The following is a 17,812-nucleotide window of genomic DNA, read 5'->3' as shown; positions in this document are numbered from 1 at the left end:
CAGAGAGGGTTCTGCATTAGGTCTAGGAAACAATCACAGCTATTGATCTTGTCATGGGAGCAATCAGGGTCAGGTCTAAAGCTGAGTGGCAGAATATATTCCCCCTGTGCTAAGCTCTTCCCTTTGGAAACTTGTTTGCCTTTCTCTCTAGCCTGCAGGTGGCCCAGGTTCTGACAGGTCTCTGCACTTTTCCCTCCGCCCAGATCTTCAAAATTGAGGAACACTGTGCCATGTGCCTCTGTTTTTTTTGTTGCTAAGATTTGCTTGGCAGGCTCTGATCTAAATATCCCCCTCATTTGTTCATTTGAGCAGAGAAGTTGCCAGGCTGATGGGGGACAGCATGAGACTGGATGCAGAGGAGGGAGAAACCGTCATACCTGAAGAGCAAAAAAAAGAGAGAGTTTGGGAGGACCACACCGCTCTGTGCCTCGTGACGGTCGGTGGAGGTAAGGACCCAACCCATGAATCGGCCAGCCTTCCTCCTCTACCTGCTGGCGCTCATGTAGTGCTTCATAAACATTTCCTTTTAAGCTCTGACAAATTTACAGGTTCCACCTCAGAATAAACTGACTTTGGAATGCAAACAGCAGTACCTTGCCATGTGTCTCATAAGTGTTCAAACAGGTTTCCAAAGTGCTTTCTTGCTGTCCTATAATTTCCCCTGCATTGATGACATCATTGCTACCTTTTTTTTTTTTTTTTTTGACTCATTATCTGCAAATCTTTAGGGACTTTGGACTCCTGTGTGTCTTTAGCATTCCTGTGCAGTAGTCGGGCATCCCAACAGGCCAAGCCAGTCACCAGTCATCCAGACAATCAACCTGGTACCCAACTGTTCTCGATGAGCCAGTCATCCATGTGCCATGGTAAATTAATATCTTCACATTTGATGGTGTAATGCATAAAACTACCCCCGCCCCCCGCAGCATTTATATGGATTTTTCTGATGTAACCGGGCCTTGTCCGATCACAAACTTGCTGGTGCGCGTTAGGCAGGGAGGTTGCCTCAGTAGAGCATATGAGAGCAGTGGCCCATTAGATCACAGCCTCTGTCGGGCCTTTCAGGAAGGATGCAATGCCCCGCAGCGCTGTGTAACACAGGGATACACATGCTCATCAGTGGTTGGAAATGTTGGGTGCTGTATGAGCAGGGTGGAGGTTTGGGGGTATTTGGACTTGGGGGCGGGTGACTGTGTGATGTCAAATAGTCGAGCTGCTGAGAAGCTGCTGTCCTTGCGGAGCTGCTGTGGCCGAGAGCGTTGTCACCGGGGGGGGGGGGGGAGTTGCCGTGGCTGTAACCGGGTGAGGTTGGGATGGGGGCGGGGTGGAGGTTTTACTTTTGCAGAGGTGGGAACTGGAGGTGACGCCGTTGGCAGGAGCTGTTGGCTGAAGCTTGCATCAAATCCTCATAAACAGACCTCCAGTTCCAGCAGCAGCAGAAGAAATTCGGGGAGTTTATTTATATCGTTGAGTCAAAGCGACGATTAAGTGCTGTGCCAACGCTGCATGAATCTTTATGAAGCGCTAGCGTTGGGGGAGGGGTGAGGCGCCGGAGACTGCTGAAAGCTTTCCTTCGCTACCACTGGGCTGGGGCTGGAGCGGGGGGCGGGGGCTCAGGCCTTCCTCTCGCCTCTTTCCTACTCTCACGCGTGAGCCGCAGTCCCTCCTCGCCCTGACCTCTTAAGAAGATGTAGGCAATGGACCTGTGCAGCACAGCCCGGACTGAAGCAGGGCTCTTGGTTTGGAAGGGGTGATCTCAAACAGCTCCACTAGTTGCAAACTATGCAGCTGGGTGGTTGCTTTTTTATTTTTTACCATGCGCACTGTATAAAAACTACCCACGTTTCTTTCTCTTTGAAAACTAGAATGGGTACAAGTTTGCACCTCGAGTGCTCTGCACTTTTCCATCCGCTACGTGTGCCAAACTAGTGCTTATATTTTTAGAAACACCATCCACGCCCGCTGTTTTCCTCCTTCCACCTAAACACGCCCACGGTTAAGGCCGTTAAGAGCGAGTGCCAGCGACAGTATCTGATGAGAGAGCGGCTGTCACTTAGTCCCATCTTACCTGCTGGGTAAAAACCCCTTTTCAAAATGCCCTTCTAATGAGACTGTGAGTGATGAAGAAGCCCACGGTGAGTGAGCAGTGCCCAGGCTCCAGGCCGCTGCCGCCCCTCCTTCCTGGCTGCAAGAGGTTTCCCCCATCCGCTGAATTAAGAGAACAAGCAGCCCTCAGTGCCAGAGGAATGGGGGGAGTCCCAGAGGAGCTCGGTCCCTTTCTGTCTTTGTGCCGCTGAAGGAAACAGGCTGTAATTACTCCTTTCTGGGTTTGCAGATGGAAGTCTTTCTGGCTTGAAAAGGCAGATATTAGCAAGTTTAAGGGAATCCAGCTGGAAGGGAAGTCGGCCTCCTCCCCTCGGAATCTGCTGAAATATGTAATTAGTAGCAATCAATGGGAAGAGAAAGAAAAGAGAATTGAACCACCTGAGGAGACGGGGGTGCAGAGGGCACTGTTTTGGTTTTTTTTTGGGGGGGGGAGGGGAGGGAGGTCACCAGTGCTATCAGTGGCTGGTGTTTTTTATAAATAACTTTTTGAAAGACTCAGAAACCAGTCAAGAGAAGAGGCAGCGGAGGGGGGAAGCTACAGCTGAGCTGATAAAAGGTACATACCTGGGGCTCCACTGAATTCAGATTCTGAGAAGAGAGTGAACCCCTCAAAACTCCCTTTCTTCACAATCCCCTTCCCACTGGGCTAGGGTGAGCTCTTGAGATGGTTTTATTTTGGAGACTGGCTCTTGAGGCATGTACCCTTACCCCTGCATTATAGGTGCATCTAAGGGGCACTTAGAGAAGATAAGGCCATCGCGGAAAGATTAAATGATTTCTTTGCTTCGGTGTTTACTGAAGAGGATGTTGGGGAGGTACCCGTAATGGAGAAGGTTTTCATGGGTAATGATTCAGATGGACTGAATCAAATCACGGTGAACCTAGAAGATGTGGTAGGCCTGATTGACAAACTGAAGAGTAGTAAATCACCTGGACCGGATGGTATACACCCCAGAGTTCTGAAGGAACTAAAAAATGAAATTTCAGACCTATTAGTAAAAATTTGTAACTTATCATTAAAATCATCCATTGTACCTGAAGACTGGAGGATAGCAAATGTAACCCCAATATTTAAAAACGGCTCCAGGGGTGATCCAGGAAACTACAGACCGGTTAGCCTGACTTCAGTGCCAGGAAAAATAGTGGAAAGTGTTCTAAACATCAAAATCACAGAACATATAGAAAGACATGGTTTAATGGAACAAAGTCAGCATGGCTTTACCCAGGGCAAGTCTTGCCTCACAAATCTGCTTCACTTTTTTGAAGGAATTAATAAACATGTGGATAAAGGTGAACCGGTAGATGTAGTATACTTGGATTTACAGAAGGCGTTTGACAAAGTTCCTCATGACAGGCTTCTAGGAAATGTAAAAAGTCATGGGATAGGTGGCGATGTCCTTTCATGGATTGCAAATTGGCTAAAAGACAAGAAACAGAGTAGGATTAAATGGACAGTTTTCTCAGTGGAAGAGAGTGGACAGTGGAGTGCCTCAGGGATCTGTATTGGGACCCTTACTTTTCAATATATTTATAAATGATCTGGAAAGAAATACGACGAGTGAGATAATCAAATTTGCAGATGACACAAAATTGTTCAGAGTAGTTAAATCACAAGCAGATTGTAATAAATTGCAGGAAGACCTTGTGAGACTGGAAAATTGGGCATTCAAATGGCAGATGAAATTTAATGTGGATAAGTGCAAGGTGATGCATATAGGGAAAAATAACCCATGCTATAATTACACAATGTTGGGTTCCATATTAGGTGCTACAACCCAAGAAAGAGATCTAGGTGTCATCGTGGATAACACATTGAAATCGTCGGTTCAGTGTGCTGCGGCAGTCAAAAAAGCAAACAGAATGTTGGGAATTATTAGAAAGGGAATGGTGAATAAAACGGAAAATGTCATAATGCCTCTGTATCGCTCCATGGTGAGACCGCACCTTGAATACTGTGTACAATTCTGGTCGCCGCATTTCAAAAAAGATATAATTGCGATGGAGAAGGTACAGAGAAGGGCTACCAAAATGATAAGGGGAATGGAACAACTCCCCTACGAGGAAAGACTAAAGAGGTTAGGACTTTTCAGCTTGGAGAAGAGACGACTGAGGGGGGATATGATAGAGGTGTTTAAAATCATGAGAGGTCTAGAACGGATAGATGTGAATCGGTTATTTATTCTTTCGGATAGTAGAAAGACTAGGGGGCACTCCATGAAGTTAGCATGGGGCACATTTAAAACTAATCGGAGAAAGTTCTTTTTTACTCAACGCACAATTAAACTCTGGAATTTGTTACCAGAGGATGTGGTTAGTGCAGTTAGTGTAGCTGTGTTTAAAAAAGGATTGGATAATTTCTTGGAGGAGAAGTCCATTACCTGCTATTAAGTTCACTTAGAGAATAGCCACTGACATTAGCAATGGTAACATGGAATAGACTTAGTTTTTGGGTACTTGCCAGGTTCTTACGGCCTGGATTGGCCACTGTTGGAAACAGGATGCTGGGCTTGATGGACCCTTGGTCTGACCCAGTATGGCATTTTCTTATGTTCTTATGTGTGTCTGAACAGCAAATCACATCATCATCCAGGGGTGTGGACCCCAGTCAAAAACCACAACAGCATTTTTCATTCTTTTATTAAAAAAGACCCCTACCCACACCCACACATATATACACACCCCTAAACCAACCAACTGGACAGCAGATTGAATGTGAGATCCAAGCTTTGGTCAGGCAAGGTACCGAGCTGCAGCAGGAGTATGGGGGACCCCTAAAATCTCAGTTTCGGCTTCTCCGTGCACTTTTGCTTTTGACTCCAAAGTCTCTAACAGGTGATGGCCGTTTTGAAAATGTCTGTGGCCAAAGGCATGCATACTACGAAAGATCAGAACCCGAGCTTCTGCGTTAACTGTGCTCTTCCACCATCCCCTCACCCTGGTGAGTGGACTGACCGCTGGGCTGGGTGGAGTGAGGCAGGAGGGGATGCCCTGTAACACCCGAGCTTCCGCAGTCCCCCTTACCCTTCATAATGTTGGGTGCAGCTCCAAGGGTCACTGCAAAGTGGGAAAAGGACTGCTTTTTAGAAGAGCAGGTGGTCTGAAACATCCTTAAATACAATAAACTGGGCAGCCAGCTTGGCCAAGGGATCCATTGCTGTTGAGACAGCTCTTTCACGTCTGAACAGGCTCGGCGCACACAGCTTGGACAGAAGTGCATAACCTATGGGGAAAAATGCTAATGTTACCAGGCAGTTGAGTGATTTGACCTTTTCTGGTCCATTCAGTCTGTTCATAAGGGTGACCTTTGTCAACCGCGAAGGACTGAACACTTTGTAAGTGGTTTCCTCTAGGCAGAGACTACACGAGTTCCCTTAACCAAGCCTTTTCCATCCCAAAACAAAAAGTTGCATATTCCCTTCTCCCTGCCCCGAGAGCTATATCCTGCCCTAACAGAATACCAAGACTATCTCCTCCCTCTCCATGCTCTGAGAGAGATAGCAGGATTATATCCCCCTTTACAGAATGCTATGTCAGGGCTAGGCTATATCCTTCTCCCCACCCCTCGAGAGATATATTGGGACTATATTCCCCTCCCCTACCCAGAGAGCTGTCCCAGGGCAATATCCCTCCCCCCATCCTGAGGAATATACTAAGACTATAGATCCCCCCCAATCTAAAGAACTACCAAGGCTATATTCTCACTCCCTCTTCCCTGAGAGCTATATCAGGGCTATGCTCCCCTACCCATAGAGAGATACCAGGGCTATTCCCCCCTGCCCAGAGAGATTTTAGGGCTATTTCCCGTCCCCCTGCTCATAGTGAGGTACCGGCTGGGGGGTGGGGGAATGAGTGTAGTGCTGGCAAAAATACAGGAAAACTTGGGAGGAAGCAGGAAAGCCTCTCCGAACTAACAGAGAAACTGACTGGTTTGGGTTACCTGCCACATGCTGGATCTCCGACCATGAGATATTTACAAATTCCAGCAACATTCCTAATCCAAGCACTGGAAGAGCATGCTAAGGAGAGAAACGGAGCAGCTGCAGCAGGGGCTCGCAGCAAGGGGATCATGCCAGCACCATGGGAAGGCTGTGGCCCTCGCCAGGCCTCGCTTCTCAAATGTGCTTCATTTTACCGTCTTGAGAGCGGGAATGTTCGACAGCAGTGTGAGGCTTTATGAAGCGGGGAATTCTGGTACATGAAGTCCTGCTGGTAGAAGTTTCAGGTTGTCCTCTGTCAAGGTGAAGTCTCCAGTCTCCTACATTAGCACCGGATCTCCCGCAAGTGGAGCCCAACCTTACCACAACAGGCAAAGATTAAAGGCTAAAGGACTTCCACTCGCACTGAGATTTTCCTTTTACTTTGTTACAGCTGCTGTAAGGAAGGAAACCTGGGGGCCCCAGTGCAGGTCTCATTGCCCCGTAGCACTCGCAATTTTATGCCCAATACAGAAAAAGCCACCTCTTCTGTGACTCAAGTATTTTCCCATTTCTCAAATATTTTACATTAGTTTCCAAGGTCTTTTGGCACATAATCAGTCTAGAGTACACTGAAAGCGCAAAACAGCACCGTTCTCATACGCTTCATTCTGTGCTTGTGAGCCCCAAAGAAGCGCTCTTGAGTTACTCGTTTTGTGAAAAATTCTTACTTCTGTTTAAATTCTAGCTCTTCAGTAGCTACTTTGAATTGGTCTTTGTGCTTAACCACTGCTGGATTGCTGAGAGTAAGAGCTTTTCAAAGGAAGGAAATCTTCTATCCACAGATCATGGCCTCTGCTCCGAACATCAGCAGGGAGGAAGTCTCATATAAGGTGCTGCCGCTTCCTTTGACAATCGCAGAGTCCGGTCCCTTCAGCCCAGCATGATCTGTAGCCCCCTTGGAAATCAAAGGGCTGTCGTGTGGTACACGATCATTGATCGGTGCTTCCATCCAAGAACCGTGCGTAAGAAGAACTTTGTCATTTTTGGTGACCCTTTTTTTCTTTTATGAAAATTTTGATCAGAAATTATTAAATCACAGTTGGATAATAAAGCAGATTTGGCAAAACGTAATCTTTGCTGTAGCACCTCGTTTACCACACGTTTTCAGCTTTTAACCCAATTGCCCAGTATTTATAGCCCAGCTCTGTAGCACACACAAAGCTGTTACACCTTTATTCCTTGAATCGGCGGTTGGCTTGAAGCTTTTTGTAAAAATTCTCTTCACCCTCTGTGTGGCTTTCTTTCTCTCCAGCCACTAGGGGGCTGGCTTTCCTTCTCAAGGTGGACTCTTGACTTGAAGTCCCCAGCACATTTTCAGGAGTGCTTTCCCTTCTCTCTATTGCTCCTGTTGGCCCCATTACAGCTCCGCCTGCAACACCAGTTAATACTCCTCCAAAGCTAGGCTCATCGGGCTCGATGTCGCTGATGGAGGAGCCTGGGGAAATGCCAGCACTCTTGGGTGGACGGAAGCCTCGGTATTCCTTGCCCAATTCATTCAGCTCATAGGTGTCCTGACTGTCAGCTCTCTTCTGTGTGCTCTTCCATTCCCAGGGCCCATTGCCCGAGGACAGGTGCACAACAGGGTGGTGCGGTGCATGTGCGTCAATAGTAACAATGCTAGAGCTGTCCCTGTCCGAAGGTGAACGGTACTGAGAGGAATCGGAGCTGCTCGTGGTGGAGGAGGAAGAGGTCTCAGAGTGCTTTGGAGTCACCGGCATCATGCCTTGTTGCTTGGACATGGCAATAACCTGCATGAGGCGAGGAGGGTTAGTTGTGCGTTGTGCTGTACCTTTCTCCGCCATCATTATCCACTTGGCTCGAACTGCTGCACTGCCCTTGGGAGAGGTGTTGGAAGCTCCTTGGCTCTCCTCCGGGATGTGGACCAACTGCGAGGCTCCTGGCCTTGGCTGAATCAAAACTCTGGGCCCTATGGAGCTCCGCTCTGTGTTTCTAGCCTGCACGGTGGGGTATAATGAAGGAGGAATGAGCTCGTCTTCATCCATGCTGAGCCCTGCCGATTCTGAAGCTGTCCTCCGATGTGCTTGAGCCAACGCTACTTCCTCTCCAAGCGTCAGACTTCGGCCTTCTAGGGACTTCTGCTTCCACTCAGAAATGAGCTGCTTGGAGCGCGAAGCATCCACAGGCACATGGATGGTCATATGACGCCGGGCAGGGTCATCCATGGAAGGTGTATTCACCCTTGGGAGGGTGTTGCTGAAGGTCACCATGTTCTCTTTGCCCATTGGGCTACGGGGCGCAAGAAGATCCACGTCAACACTGGCCCGTTTCAGACTCCCCAAGGAGTTCTTTTCACGCTGGACATGACTGTTCATAGCATCCAGCCGTGGCTGGGGATTCAGTTCATCGGTGCTCACAGACTTATTCTGGTGGTACACAGAGTCATGGCCTCGTTGGGTCAGAGCTCTCAGGGCATCCTTGGTGGGAGGGTTGGTTGGGGTCTTTTCAGCTGAAGCTTGGAAATTTCCAACAGCATGGAAAGCCTGTTGATTTAAACATGATTCATGTCACAAACTTAGGTCAAATGAAGGATTTAGTCCTGCAGTAAAAAGGAAATGCCTCAGAAATACACAACTAATATTAAAGCTACAAGTCTCATACTAGTCTATTGGCGAGAACAAGCCAACTGCCCCCTTTGTAGGAGATAAGATTCTCTGCAGGTGGACCTTTTATGGGTCAATGTGAAAATTAGCCAAAGGCAAAGATGTTATATGATGGGTCCCGTCTTCAAATGTGACCATTCACTAGCCCAGAACTTTACTTTTGTGTATTTTAGATGGAGAAAAGACCTTTTAGCATTCTCTTCCATCTCCCTGTTAAGAAGGTGTTTCTGCAGTTGGCTTGTATGGTATAAAACTCCTTCTCTGTACCCTGTCTGTTCCAGCAGATGGCCCCCACCTCTGGAGCCTGGTCAGAGGGCAGGAGAGGTTATGACCTCTACATGTGAGGGGGGGGGGGTGTCTTCAGGACAGAGGCTAATGATTTATTATTTGCATTTTTCACTCTTGTGGTGACTGTGGATCTCTCTCACTTTTCCATCCTGCTCGCTGCAGTTCTACTCTGCAGCCCAGAAGAATCTGCTACTCACAGGCTGCATCCCTTTCACTTAGAGAGATGGATAGACCCGCAGTGTAAAATACAACTCCTAGGGATGGATTAGAGAGCACAGTTCCATCTACTGCCCCCCAAATTTCAGCTTAAAATGTACTTTATTTTTTGGAATGAGCTATTTATTGATTTTTGTGATGTACAGCTTTTTATGAGATTGTTTTAAAAGTTTCTTTATCCACAATAGAGAACTGAGGCGTTCAATTGGTCATTCTGTCGATGAACAATTCCCTAATCCCTTCCTCTTTAAAGTATAACATTCATTTTGAAAAAAAAAAAAAAATTCAAGCTCCAATCCTGGAGCAGAGTTGATTCTGCAGCTAGTGGAGCACGATATAAAGGATGTCCCATGTTACAGATTTCCTTACTAATATTTACGCTTTGGTGGGGAATGCACAGTTTCCCATTCAGTAACGTAACTTTGATTTGGCGGCGGACTTTCTCGGACTCATTACGTTACTGTGGTTTTCTTTATAATCCAAATAATGAAGTCTGGGCAATCCAGAATTCTTCTGTACTCTGTTTCCCAATGGGAAGACAGATTATAAATGGGAAACGTTTTGGTGTTCAATTTTGTTTACATTTTCCCCAGGGATTTATCAGCTGTTTGTTATAATGAACAAAAGCTGGAGAACTTCAGTGGGGGAAAAAAAAATAAGAGTAATCTACGTCCACTGATTTTTCTCCCGTTTTTTTTCTCTGTTATAATAAACACTGATAAATTCCAGGGAAAAATAAAATTAAAACTGAAAAAGAAGATCCCTAACTGTAAGTGAGGGTTAGGCACAGTGCACATTCATGCATACTCTGCATTTAAAGCTGTGGTGATGTGTACAGAATGTCCCCATTTACAAACACCAAAATGCAATGGATAGGAGCTAAAATTATATATATATATATAAGTCCCCAACCGGGTGCCAATTTCACTAGCCACACTGTCCATGATTAGGAGCAGAAAGGAGAGAGACATATATGGCAGGGTGATCCGTCCACTACTGGAAAGTGCAACAGAATTTCCATTGCCCACGAACAGTTTCTACTAGTGTCTGACTGCCCTGAAACAGAGGATCCTCTTCTACCAAGCCCAGGGGCATGAGCAGGTCTGACGCTCCGTTTGCTTACTCACCAGGTAGGCAGCGATGCCCGAGCCAATCAAGAAGCCCACATACACATCGACAGGGTGGCTGCGATACTGGGTTATCTGCGTCAGGCCACAGATGCCGGCGGCGATGGCAAAGGCAAAAACCAAAACGGGTTTGAGGAGCTTTGTGCTATCAGAAATGATGGAGTTAAAATACATCTAGAGGGAGGAGAGAGAGAGAGCAGAGCTCACCATGAAGACATAAATGCAAAAGAAATCACTTTGCCATCATCCAGCCAAGGCTGGTCACATCTCTGATGTCAAATCACCTAAAGTTATCTCTAAAAGGTTTGTAATCGTTGAGCCAAGCCCTCCTCACTACCACATCCCCAAGGGTCCTGCATGTGCTGCTGTCCCGCCGAGCCCTCTCACCTTCCCCAACGGGGACCTCTGGAAGTAAACTTGGAACCTTCAGGCCCCAAACCAAGGGCTTCAGCACTGAGCGACTAGCAGATTCCTGTCCCCTTTTAATCTGGCCGACCGTTTCCCTCATTATCATGCTGCTGCTCCCTTTCAGAAAAGATCAAAATGATCTTTTAAGTCCTAACTATGTCTTGAAGGTGTAAAAAGAGATGGTACATGGTTCACCACTGAATGCTTCTGGATGGCTGGAGATGGAATGAGGACCCAGGATTACGAGATGGCTCTTCCAAGCTGCTCACTCGACTCTATACATCGACACGAGAGGAAGCAAAGTGCCTGGAGCTTTCTGCTGCGAGCCAGCATCCCCGTCCCAAGTTCAACCATCTGTCAATGAGCACTTCTCATCGGGTGAGTTGGGAAGATTAATGAAGTGAGGACAGAGGGAAGCCCGTGAACTCACCGAGACATACACAGCAGCAAAAGCGGACAGTGTTGCATGCTGGGAAGGGAAGGTCTTTCTAGAAGGGGGGGAAAAATAGATATTTAGAGAACAGAGCTGCACACTTGATAGGCTGCTGGAGCAATAATGTGAGGCCGCTTGTACAGTGTGGCCATCATGGATCAAGAGGGGACTGGTGGTAAACAACACAAGCACGTACCTGGCAGACAGGATGGCGTGCTGGTCTTGCCCCACGCAGATGTCCTGGGTGATGTACGGATTAGACTCGCAGGAGATGCCCAGCAAGGTGTAGTTGGGTTTACAGACAGTCAAGAAGAATGGCGCATGGTAACCGGTAGCCAGCTGAATAACATCTGTGACCAGGGCTGTGGCACAGAGTCCAAAGACATGGACCCCTGCAGACCGAACCAAAACGGAGTTACGAGAATTAGTAGGAAATCCTTTCCTATGTCTCCCCTGTATGGCCCCCTGGGCTCCGTGACACAAGACTGATAAAGGATCCCCACCACCCTACGTCACTATAGCTTATCTGAAGTGTAATTCTCCTGCTAAATCTGTTGGGTTTAACCCTTGCTCTGGCTGACTTGGGTTATATCAAAATGAAGAAAGAAGAAAATAATCTTCCACAAATCAATCAATTTGGGGGGGGGGGGGAGGCAAAATTAGATAGACAAACCTCAAAGGCTCATGTAGAAAAAAAAACAAGATTTCTGGAAGGTGGTCATGGAAGGGGGAGCGGCTGTACAGGTGAGGACCAAGACTTGTATCACTAAACACTCCCCCCCATCCATACGGCTTCACCAAAGATCGTTCGCACAAACCTACCCACAAACCTGACCGTTCTCCGAAGGAAAGAGTTGAAGTTGCAGCCACCCGCATTGATGCTTCCTTCTGACCCCCGGCGGCCTTTCAGCTTAGACTGCAAACAGTACACAATCCCCTCACCCACCATGATCTGTAAGAAGAGCAAGGGTCAGGGCGGTGAGAGACGCAAAGGGGGAGGCACGGGGACAGGCTGCGAGATGCTGTGATGGGGCAGGGTCTTGGTATTAGGAGTACAGCTTGCTTTTCCTGCCCTATCTCGGGAAAACTTCTGCAACAACAGTTAGAAAATTCTGCGGCAAGGTTTCTGGGATTAATCAGTTCTGTGACACATGTACTTATGATTTAAAAACAAAAAAAAAGTCCCCTGCACTATTCACAATTGTAGGCGGGTCACATCATCACATACCATAATAAACTCATGATCAAAACAAACAACCCAACCCTAAATGATCAAAAAACAAGACACAAATATACCAGCCAGACCAGCCCACCCTTAGCAAATGCCAGGTAATCGTCAGGATAAAATGTGAATAATTTTTCATATCAAATAATTTGCTAACTTTGCTTAGGGTCTGTATAATTTATTTTGTTGCTTTGGGAGTTTTATGGGCGGGGGAGGGAGATGAGGAGGAGGAGGAAATCTCAGGGATAGGGAGGAGGGAAGGTCGGGGACAGGAAATAGGATCTGGGATCTCAGGGAGATGGAAGGGGGGAGGGGGGAGTCTCTGCTTCATTTCTGTTCCTCATCTCTCCCTCTCTTTATGGCTTTCCACCCCTAATTCTCACCCTTTTCCCCTCATTTCCCCTCTCCATCCCCCCCCCCCATCCCACAGCGATCCTCGCCTCCCAGTTACCAATGCACACGTACGCACCCCATTCCTCAGCCCCTCGTTCACACGCTCCCTGATGCTCCCAGCCTCTCTCTAGCTACCCTAGTCGTCGTCCCCGTCCCCCCCCCCCCGTGTTAACTGGGCTGCAAAAGGAAGGAGGGCAGCGGTGGTGGCTCGAGCCATGGGTGTCAGTCCCACCCTCTTCAAAGCAGCGATCGGGCCCTGCGTGGTAGAGGGGGGGACCCTGCGGTGCTACTGCTGCTGACCCACTGTGGGCAAAGAGGGAACTCGCCAGGGAGGGAGATGGAGATCAGTCAGTGAAGAGGGGAGTGGGCACCGGCTGATGAAGGTGGGAGGGAGATACGAACCCAGTTGTCTTCATTCCCCCTCCCCTTTCCCCTCGTCTCCTGGTCTCCTGCAGCACAGGCTGGAATTTGGGACATGACTGAGTGTCATAGAGTACAGTGGGAGTTTGGGAAGAAATCTGAAAAAGCTTATTCCCAGGGCACTGCGCCTGTCCAGGTTACAGGCTATGGCCTTAACCTGCGACTCTTCTCTTTTAACACCTAATCCCATGGGTATATAGAATGAGGGGCACGCAGCCACGCAAAGACAGATCTAGGCAGCTCAAACCCTGCTCCCAAAATGGATTTAGTGCGTGCAGGGCACCTTGCTGTGACCTGGTTTTGGGGCCTGGTGAACGCGATACATCCAAAGGGATTTACATCCAAATCATTCTAAACCGCCGGTGTGTACGAGACTACCCCCTGAAGCAGCTCTTGCCCTGAAACATGTGAAATATCACCCCCATGCCCCCACTGCCACGCCTGGTGCACTCACAGAGGCCGCGGGTGCCGCAAACGCCAGGCTGAGAAGCATCAGCAAGGGGATCATCTCCTCGTTGCTCTCCACGTAGGGCATAGAGAGAGCCCGGTCGTAGCACTGAAAACCCACCCTGGCCGGGGCGAAAAGGTCCGTCAGCTCCAGAAAGTAGAGGGTCACGATGGAGGAGGCCACAATTGGAAGCTGGAAATGCAGGAAGAGAGAAGCCAGGGAGGGGGGGGGGGGGATCAGGAGACGATGCGCCACGCCACCCTCAGACCCACTCGGCTGACTTGCACAGAAGCCCTAGCTTGAGGACTTGTGTGCCCACAAACAGCCGGGTACTCACCTCCACAAAGTAGAAGCAGGGCAGAAGGGTCATGCTGTCCTTCGGAGCCTTGTTCTTTGTCTTGTCCTTGGCTGAGATCATGGCGCTGGTGCCCCTGTGCTCTGCCAACTGGAGTGGAGGGAAACAGACCGTGAATGTTGTAATCCTTGCTTCTGCCATTAAAGAAAGCCTTTCACTGCTGGTTGGATGGGGTGGAGAGGTATAGGGGGGCCCCGCGTGTCAGCAGGGCGCGGAGGGGGACACCCGGGAATCACTTGGGTTAGCGGGAGCTGCTCAGGTTCTCCTGCATCTTCACCTGTTCTGATGGGGGAGCTGTGCCTTCAGCAAATTTCTGATTTATTTAGCAGTCTGGGTCTAAGTTTCAGAGATAAGCTCTCCGGGACAATAGCTTGGGGTTTTGAGCCAAGCATAATTACTTTAATAAGTGGTGTAACTTTACTTGTATGTCAGTTTTAATGCTGGGTATAAAACTGGTCTGTATGTAGCACATAAGAACATAAGAAATTGCCATCCTGGATCAGACCGAGGGGTCCATCAAGCCCAGCATCCTGTTTCCAACAGAGGCCAAACCAGGCCACAAGAACCTGGCAAGTACCCAGACATTAAAAGGTTGCTTTGAAGACATTCGTGGTTTCTAGAATTCCACCTGCCTCACATTTTGCCTTTCCCCTGTGTTTTGACTATGGGCAAAATACTTAATAAACAGGGCCCACAGAGCGTTAGAGGGATGGAGGTCTGAATTCTTGCAGCTTTACTTTATTAGACAAAGGAGCCCCTTCCTCGCACACATCTTACTTAAAAGCCCACCTGGTTCTGTTTCTCGTGTCTCTTGACTAGATTATAAGACCCTTGGAGTGAGGATTATCACTTATGCATATCTGTATAGCGCTAGGTGCATCCAGTAATGCTACAGAAATGATTAACAGCAGTGGCTCTAACCAACACAGAGTAACACAAGGTAGTGTAACACAGGTGAGGATTTGTGTTATAGCAACACAATTAATGTAATGTGCAGGAGTGTGCTAATGAAAGATGAGGAAATAAGTTAGTGTGACACACAGGCATACTCTAGTACAGCACAAAGTCTCAAGATAGTGTAACGCAAGGGACTCATAGAAGCTTGTGGAAATGTTACATAAGGATTGCCATACTGGGTCAGACCAAGGATCCATCAAGCCCAGCATCCTGTTTCCAACAGTGGCCAATCCAGTCACAAGTACCCGGCAGGATCCCAAACAGTAAATAGGTCCCATGCTACTAACACAGTGATAAGTAGTGGCTATTCCCCAAGTCTACTTGATTAGTAACAATTTATGGACTTCTCCTCCAGGAACTTGTCCAAACATTTTTTTAAATCCAACTATACTAACTGCCTTAACCACATCCTCCAGCAATGAATTCCAGAGCTTATTTGAGTGTTAAATTAATAATAATTTTCTACCATTTGTTTTAAATGTGCCACCTAATAACTTCAGGATGTGTCCCCTTATTTTTGTATTTTTTTTGAAAAAGTAAATAATTTACATATATCCATTTTTTTCCACTCATTATTTTAAAGACCTCTATCATATCCCCCCTCAGCCATCTCTTCTCCAAGTTGAACAGCCCTAACCTATTCAGCATTTCCTCATAAGGAAATCTATCAATCCTCTATCATTGTAGATGACCTTCTCTGTACCTTTTCCAGTGCAACTCTATCTTCTTTGAGATGCGGTGACCAGAATTGCACACAGTACTCCAGGTGCAGTCTCACTATGGAGTGATACAAAGGTATTCTGACATTCTCCATTTCTTTCCTAATAATTCCTTACATTTTGTTTTCTTTTTTGACTGACACTGCACACTGATCCAAGAATTTCAAAGTATGGTCCTCTATGACCCCTAAATACGTTCCCTAGGCAATAACTCCTAATATGGAACCTAACATCATATGGGGGTTACTTTTCCCTCATGTGCAGCACTTGTCCTCCAACTTTTCACAAATTGGCTTGCAATTTAACAACTCGTAATAATTTTGTGTCGGCAACTTTGATCTCCTCACTCATTGTTCCCCTTTCCAAATCATTTATAAATATATTAAAAAGCACCGGTCCTGTTTCATTTTGTCTTAATATAGTTACGGCTCTTGAATAATGGGAAGTATACCCTGTTAAGCTGATGAGATTCTGTTAAAGGGGATGGGGTGGGAAGGGATGTAGTGGATGAAAATATTTGTAGATATACTGCACAGGTTTTTTTTTGGAGTTTTATGTGTTGACTGCAATGTTCTTGCTGTATACCTTAATAAAGAAATATTGGGGAAAAAAAAAAGCACGGTCCCAGTACAGATCCCTGAGGCACTCCACTCTTTACCTCTCTCCAATAAGAAAAATGACCATTTAGTCCTACTTTGTTTCTTATCTTTTAATCAGTTTGCAATCCACAATAAGGCATTACCTCCTATCCCATGACTTTTTAATTTTCTCAAGAGTATCTCATGGGGGGCCTTGTCAAACACCTTCTAAAAATACAAATACACTATTTCCATTGGTCACTATTATCCACATGTTTATCAACCTCTTGTGTAAATCTGTGCTGGCTGGGTACCATTAAACCATGTCTTTCTATATGTTTTGTGATTTTGTTCTTTAGAATGGATTCAACAATTTTTCCTGGCACTGACATCTGACTCACCGATTTATATTTGCCGGATCACCCCTGGATCCCTTTTTAAAGATCGGTGTTACATTGGCCACCCTCCAACCTTCAGATACAATGGATGATTTTAATGACAGGTTACAAATTACTAGTAATAGACCTGAAATTTCAGTTTTTTTAAGTTCAGAACTCTGGTGTGTATACCATCCGGTCTGGGCAATTTGCTACTCTTTAGATATTAATCTGCCCCATTACATCATCCAGGTTCACGGTGATTTGCTTCAGATCTTCCGAATCATTGCCATTGAATAACATTCCTGATATGGGTATCTCACTAACATTCTCTTCAGTAAACCCCAAAGAAAAGTATTCATTTAGTCTTTCAGTGTTGGCCTTATATTCCATAAGTGCCCCTTTAATTCCGCGATCATCTAACAATCCAACCAACTCTCTCACAGGCTTCCTGTTTCGGATATATTTTTAAAAAGTTTTTATTATGAGTTTTTGTCTCTACAGCCAGTTTCTTTTCAAATTCTTTTATCCCACCTTATCAATGTTTTACATCTAACTTGCCAGTGCTTATGCTTTTTCCCATTTTTTTCAGATGGATCCTTTTTGCAATTTTTGAAAGAAGTTCTTTTGGCTAAAATAACCTCTTTCACTTCACCTTTTAATCAATTTGGCAGTCATTTGGCCTTCCTTCCATCTTTTTTAATGTGTGGAATACATCTGGACTGGGCTTCCAAGATGGCGCTTTTAAACAATTATCATGCCTGATGTAATCTTTTAACCTTTGTAGCTGCACCTATCAGTTTTTTTTTTCTATTTGTCTCCCTTTTTTAAAGTTTAAAGCTAGAGTTGTAGATTTACTTAATGTCCCTCTCTAGTCATTAAGTCAAATTTGATCATACTCGTGTAACTCGTGAGAATAAGTAACCCAGTGTGTAACCCAGGACTTTCCAAACCTGTCTTGGGAGCCCCACAGCCAGGATATCTACAATGATTATGCATGAGAAAAATGTACATACATCGGAGCCCCAGTATATGCACATTTCTTTTGTGGATGTCCTGCAAACCTGATGGAACTGGCTGTGGGGTCAGCAGAACACGTTTGGGAAGTCCTGGTCAGTAACCTGAGATAGTGTTAATGCAATTACTATTGGCTGCTGGTGAGAT

General features: G+C 46.5%; 1 protein-coding gene across 2 annotated transcripts in view; it reads right to left on the bottom strand.

The window, feature by feature from the left end:
- Positions 1–4,760: 4,760 nt before the first annotated feature.
- PLPPR3 (phospholipid phosphatase related 3) overlaps positions 4,761–17,812 on the bottom strand; it is a 13,781-nt gene continuing 729 nt past the window's right edge. Inside the window, exons 2-9 of one of the 2 annotated variants that reach the window (XR_003858341.1) lie at positions 14,000–14,107; positions 13,669–13,854; positions 11,999–12,128; positions 11,373–11,568; positions 11,174–11,231; positions 10,336–10,509; positions 6,044–8,584; positions 4,761–5,326 (exon numbers count right to left, since the gene is read on the bottom strand). Coding sequence is in view for 1 of the 2 variants with exons in the window: in XM_029613905.1 (XP_029469765.1) it covers positions 7,256–8,584; positions 10,336–10,509; positions 11,174–11,231; positions 11,373–11,568; positions 11,999–12,128; positions 13,669–13,854; positions 14,000–14,080 (2,154 nt within the window). In the remaining variant the exon portion in view is untranslated. Of the gene's footprint in view, positions 8,585–10,335; positions 10,510–11,173; positions 11,232–11,372; positions 11,569–11,998; positions 12,129–13,668; positions 13,855–13,999; positions 14,108–17,812 lie in introns of both variants that reach the window. The other variant, XM_029613905.1, reaches the window with a different exon arrangement.

Source organism: Rhinatrema bivittatum, chromosome 8 (assembly GCF_901001135.1).
Source record: "Rhinatrema bivittatum chromosome 8, aRhiBiv1.1, whole genome shotgun sequence".
NCBI classification, from domain to species: domain Eukaryota; kingdom Metazoa; phylum Chordata; class Amphibia; order Gymnophiona; family Rhinatrematidae; genus Rhinatrema; species Rhinatrema bivittatum.
The sequence above is the reverse complement of the archived record's forward strand: the minus strand, read 5'-3'. Positions and strand labels throughout refer to the sequence as shown.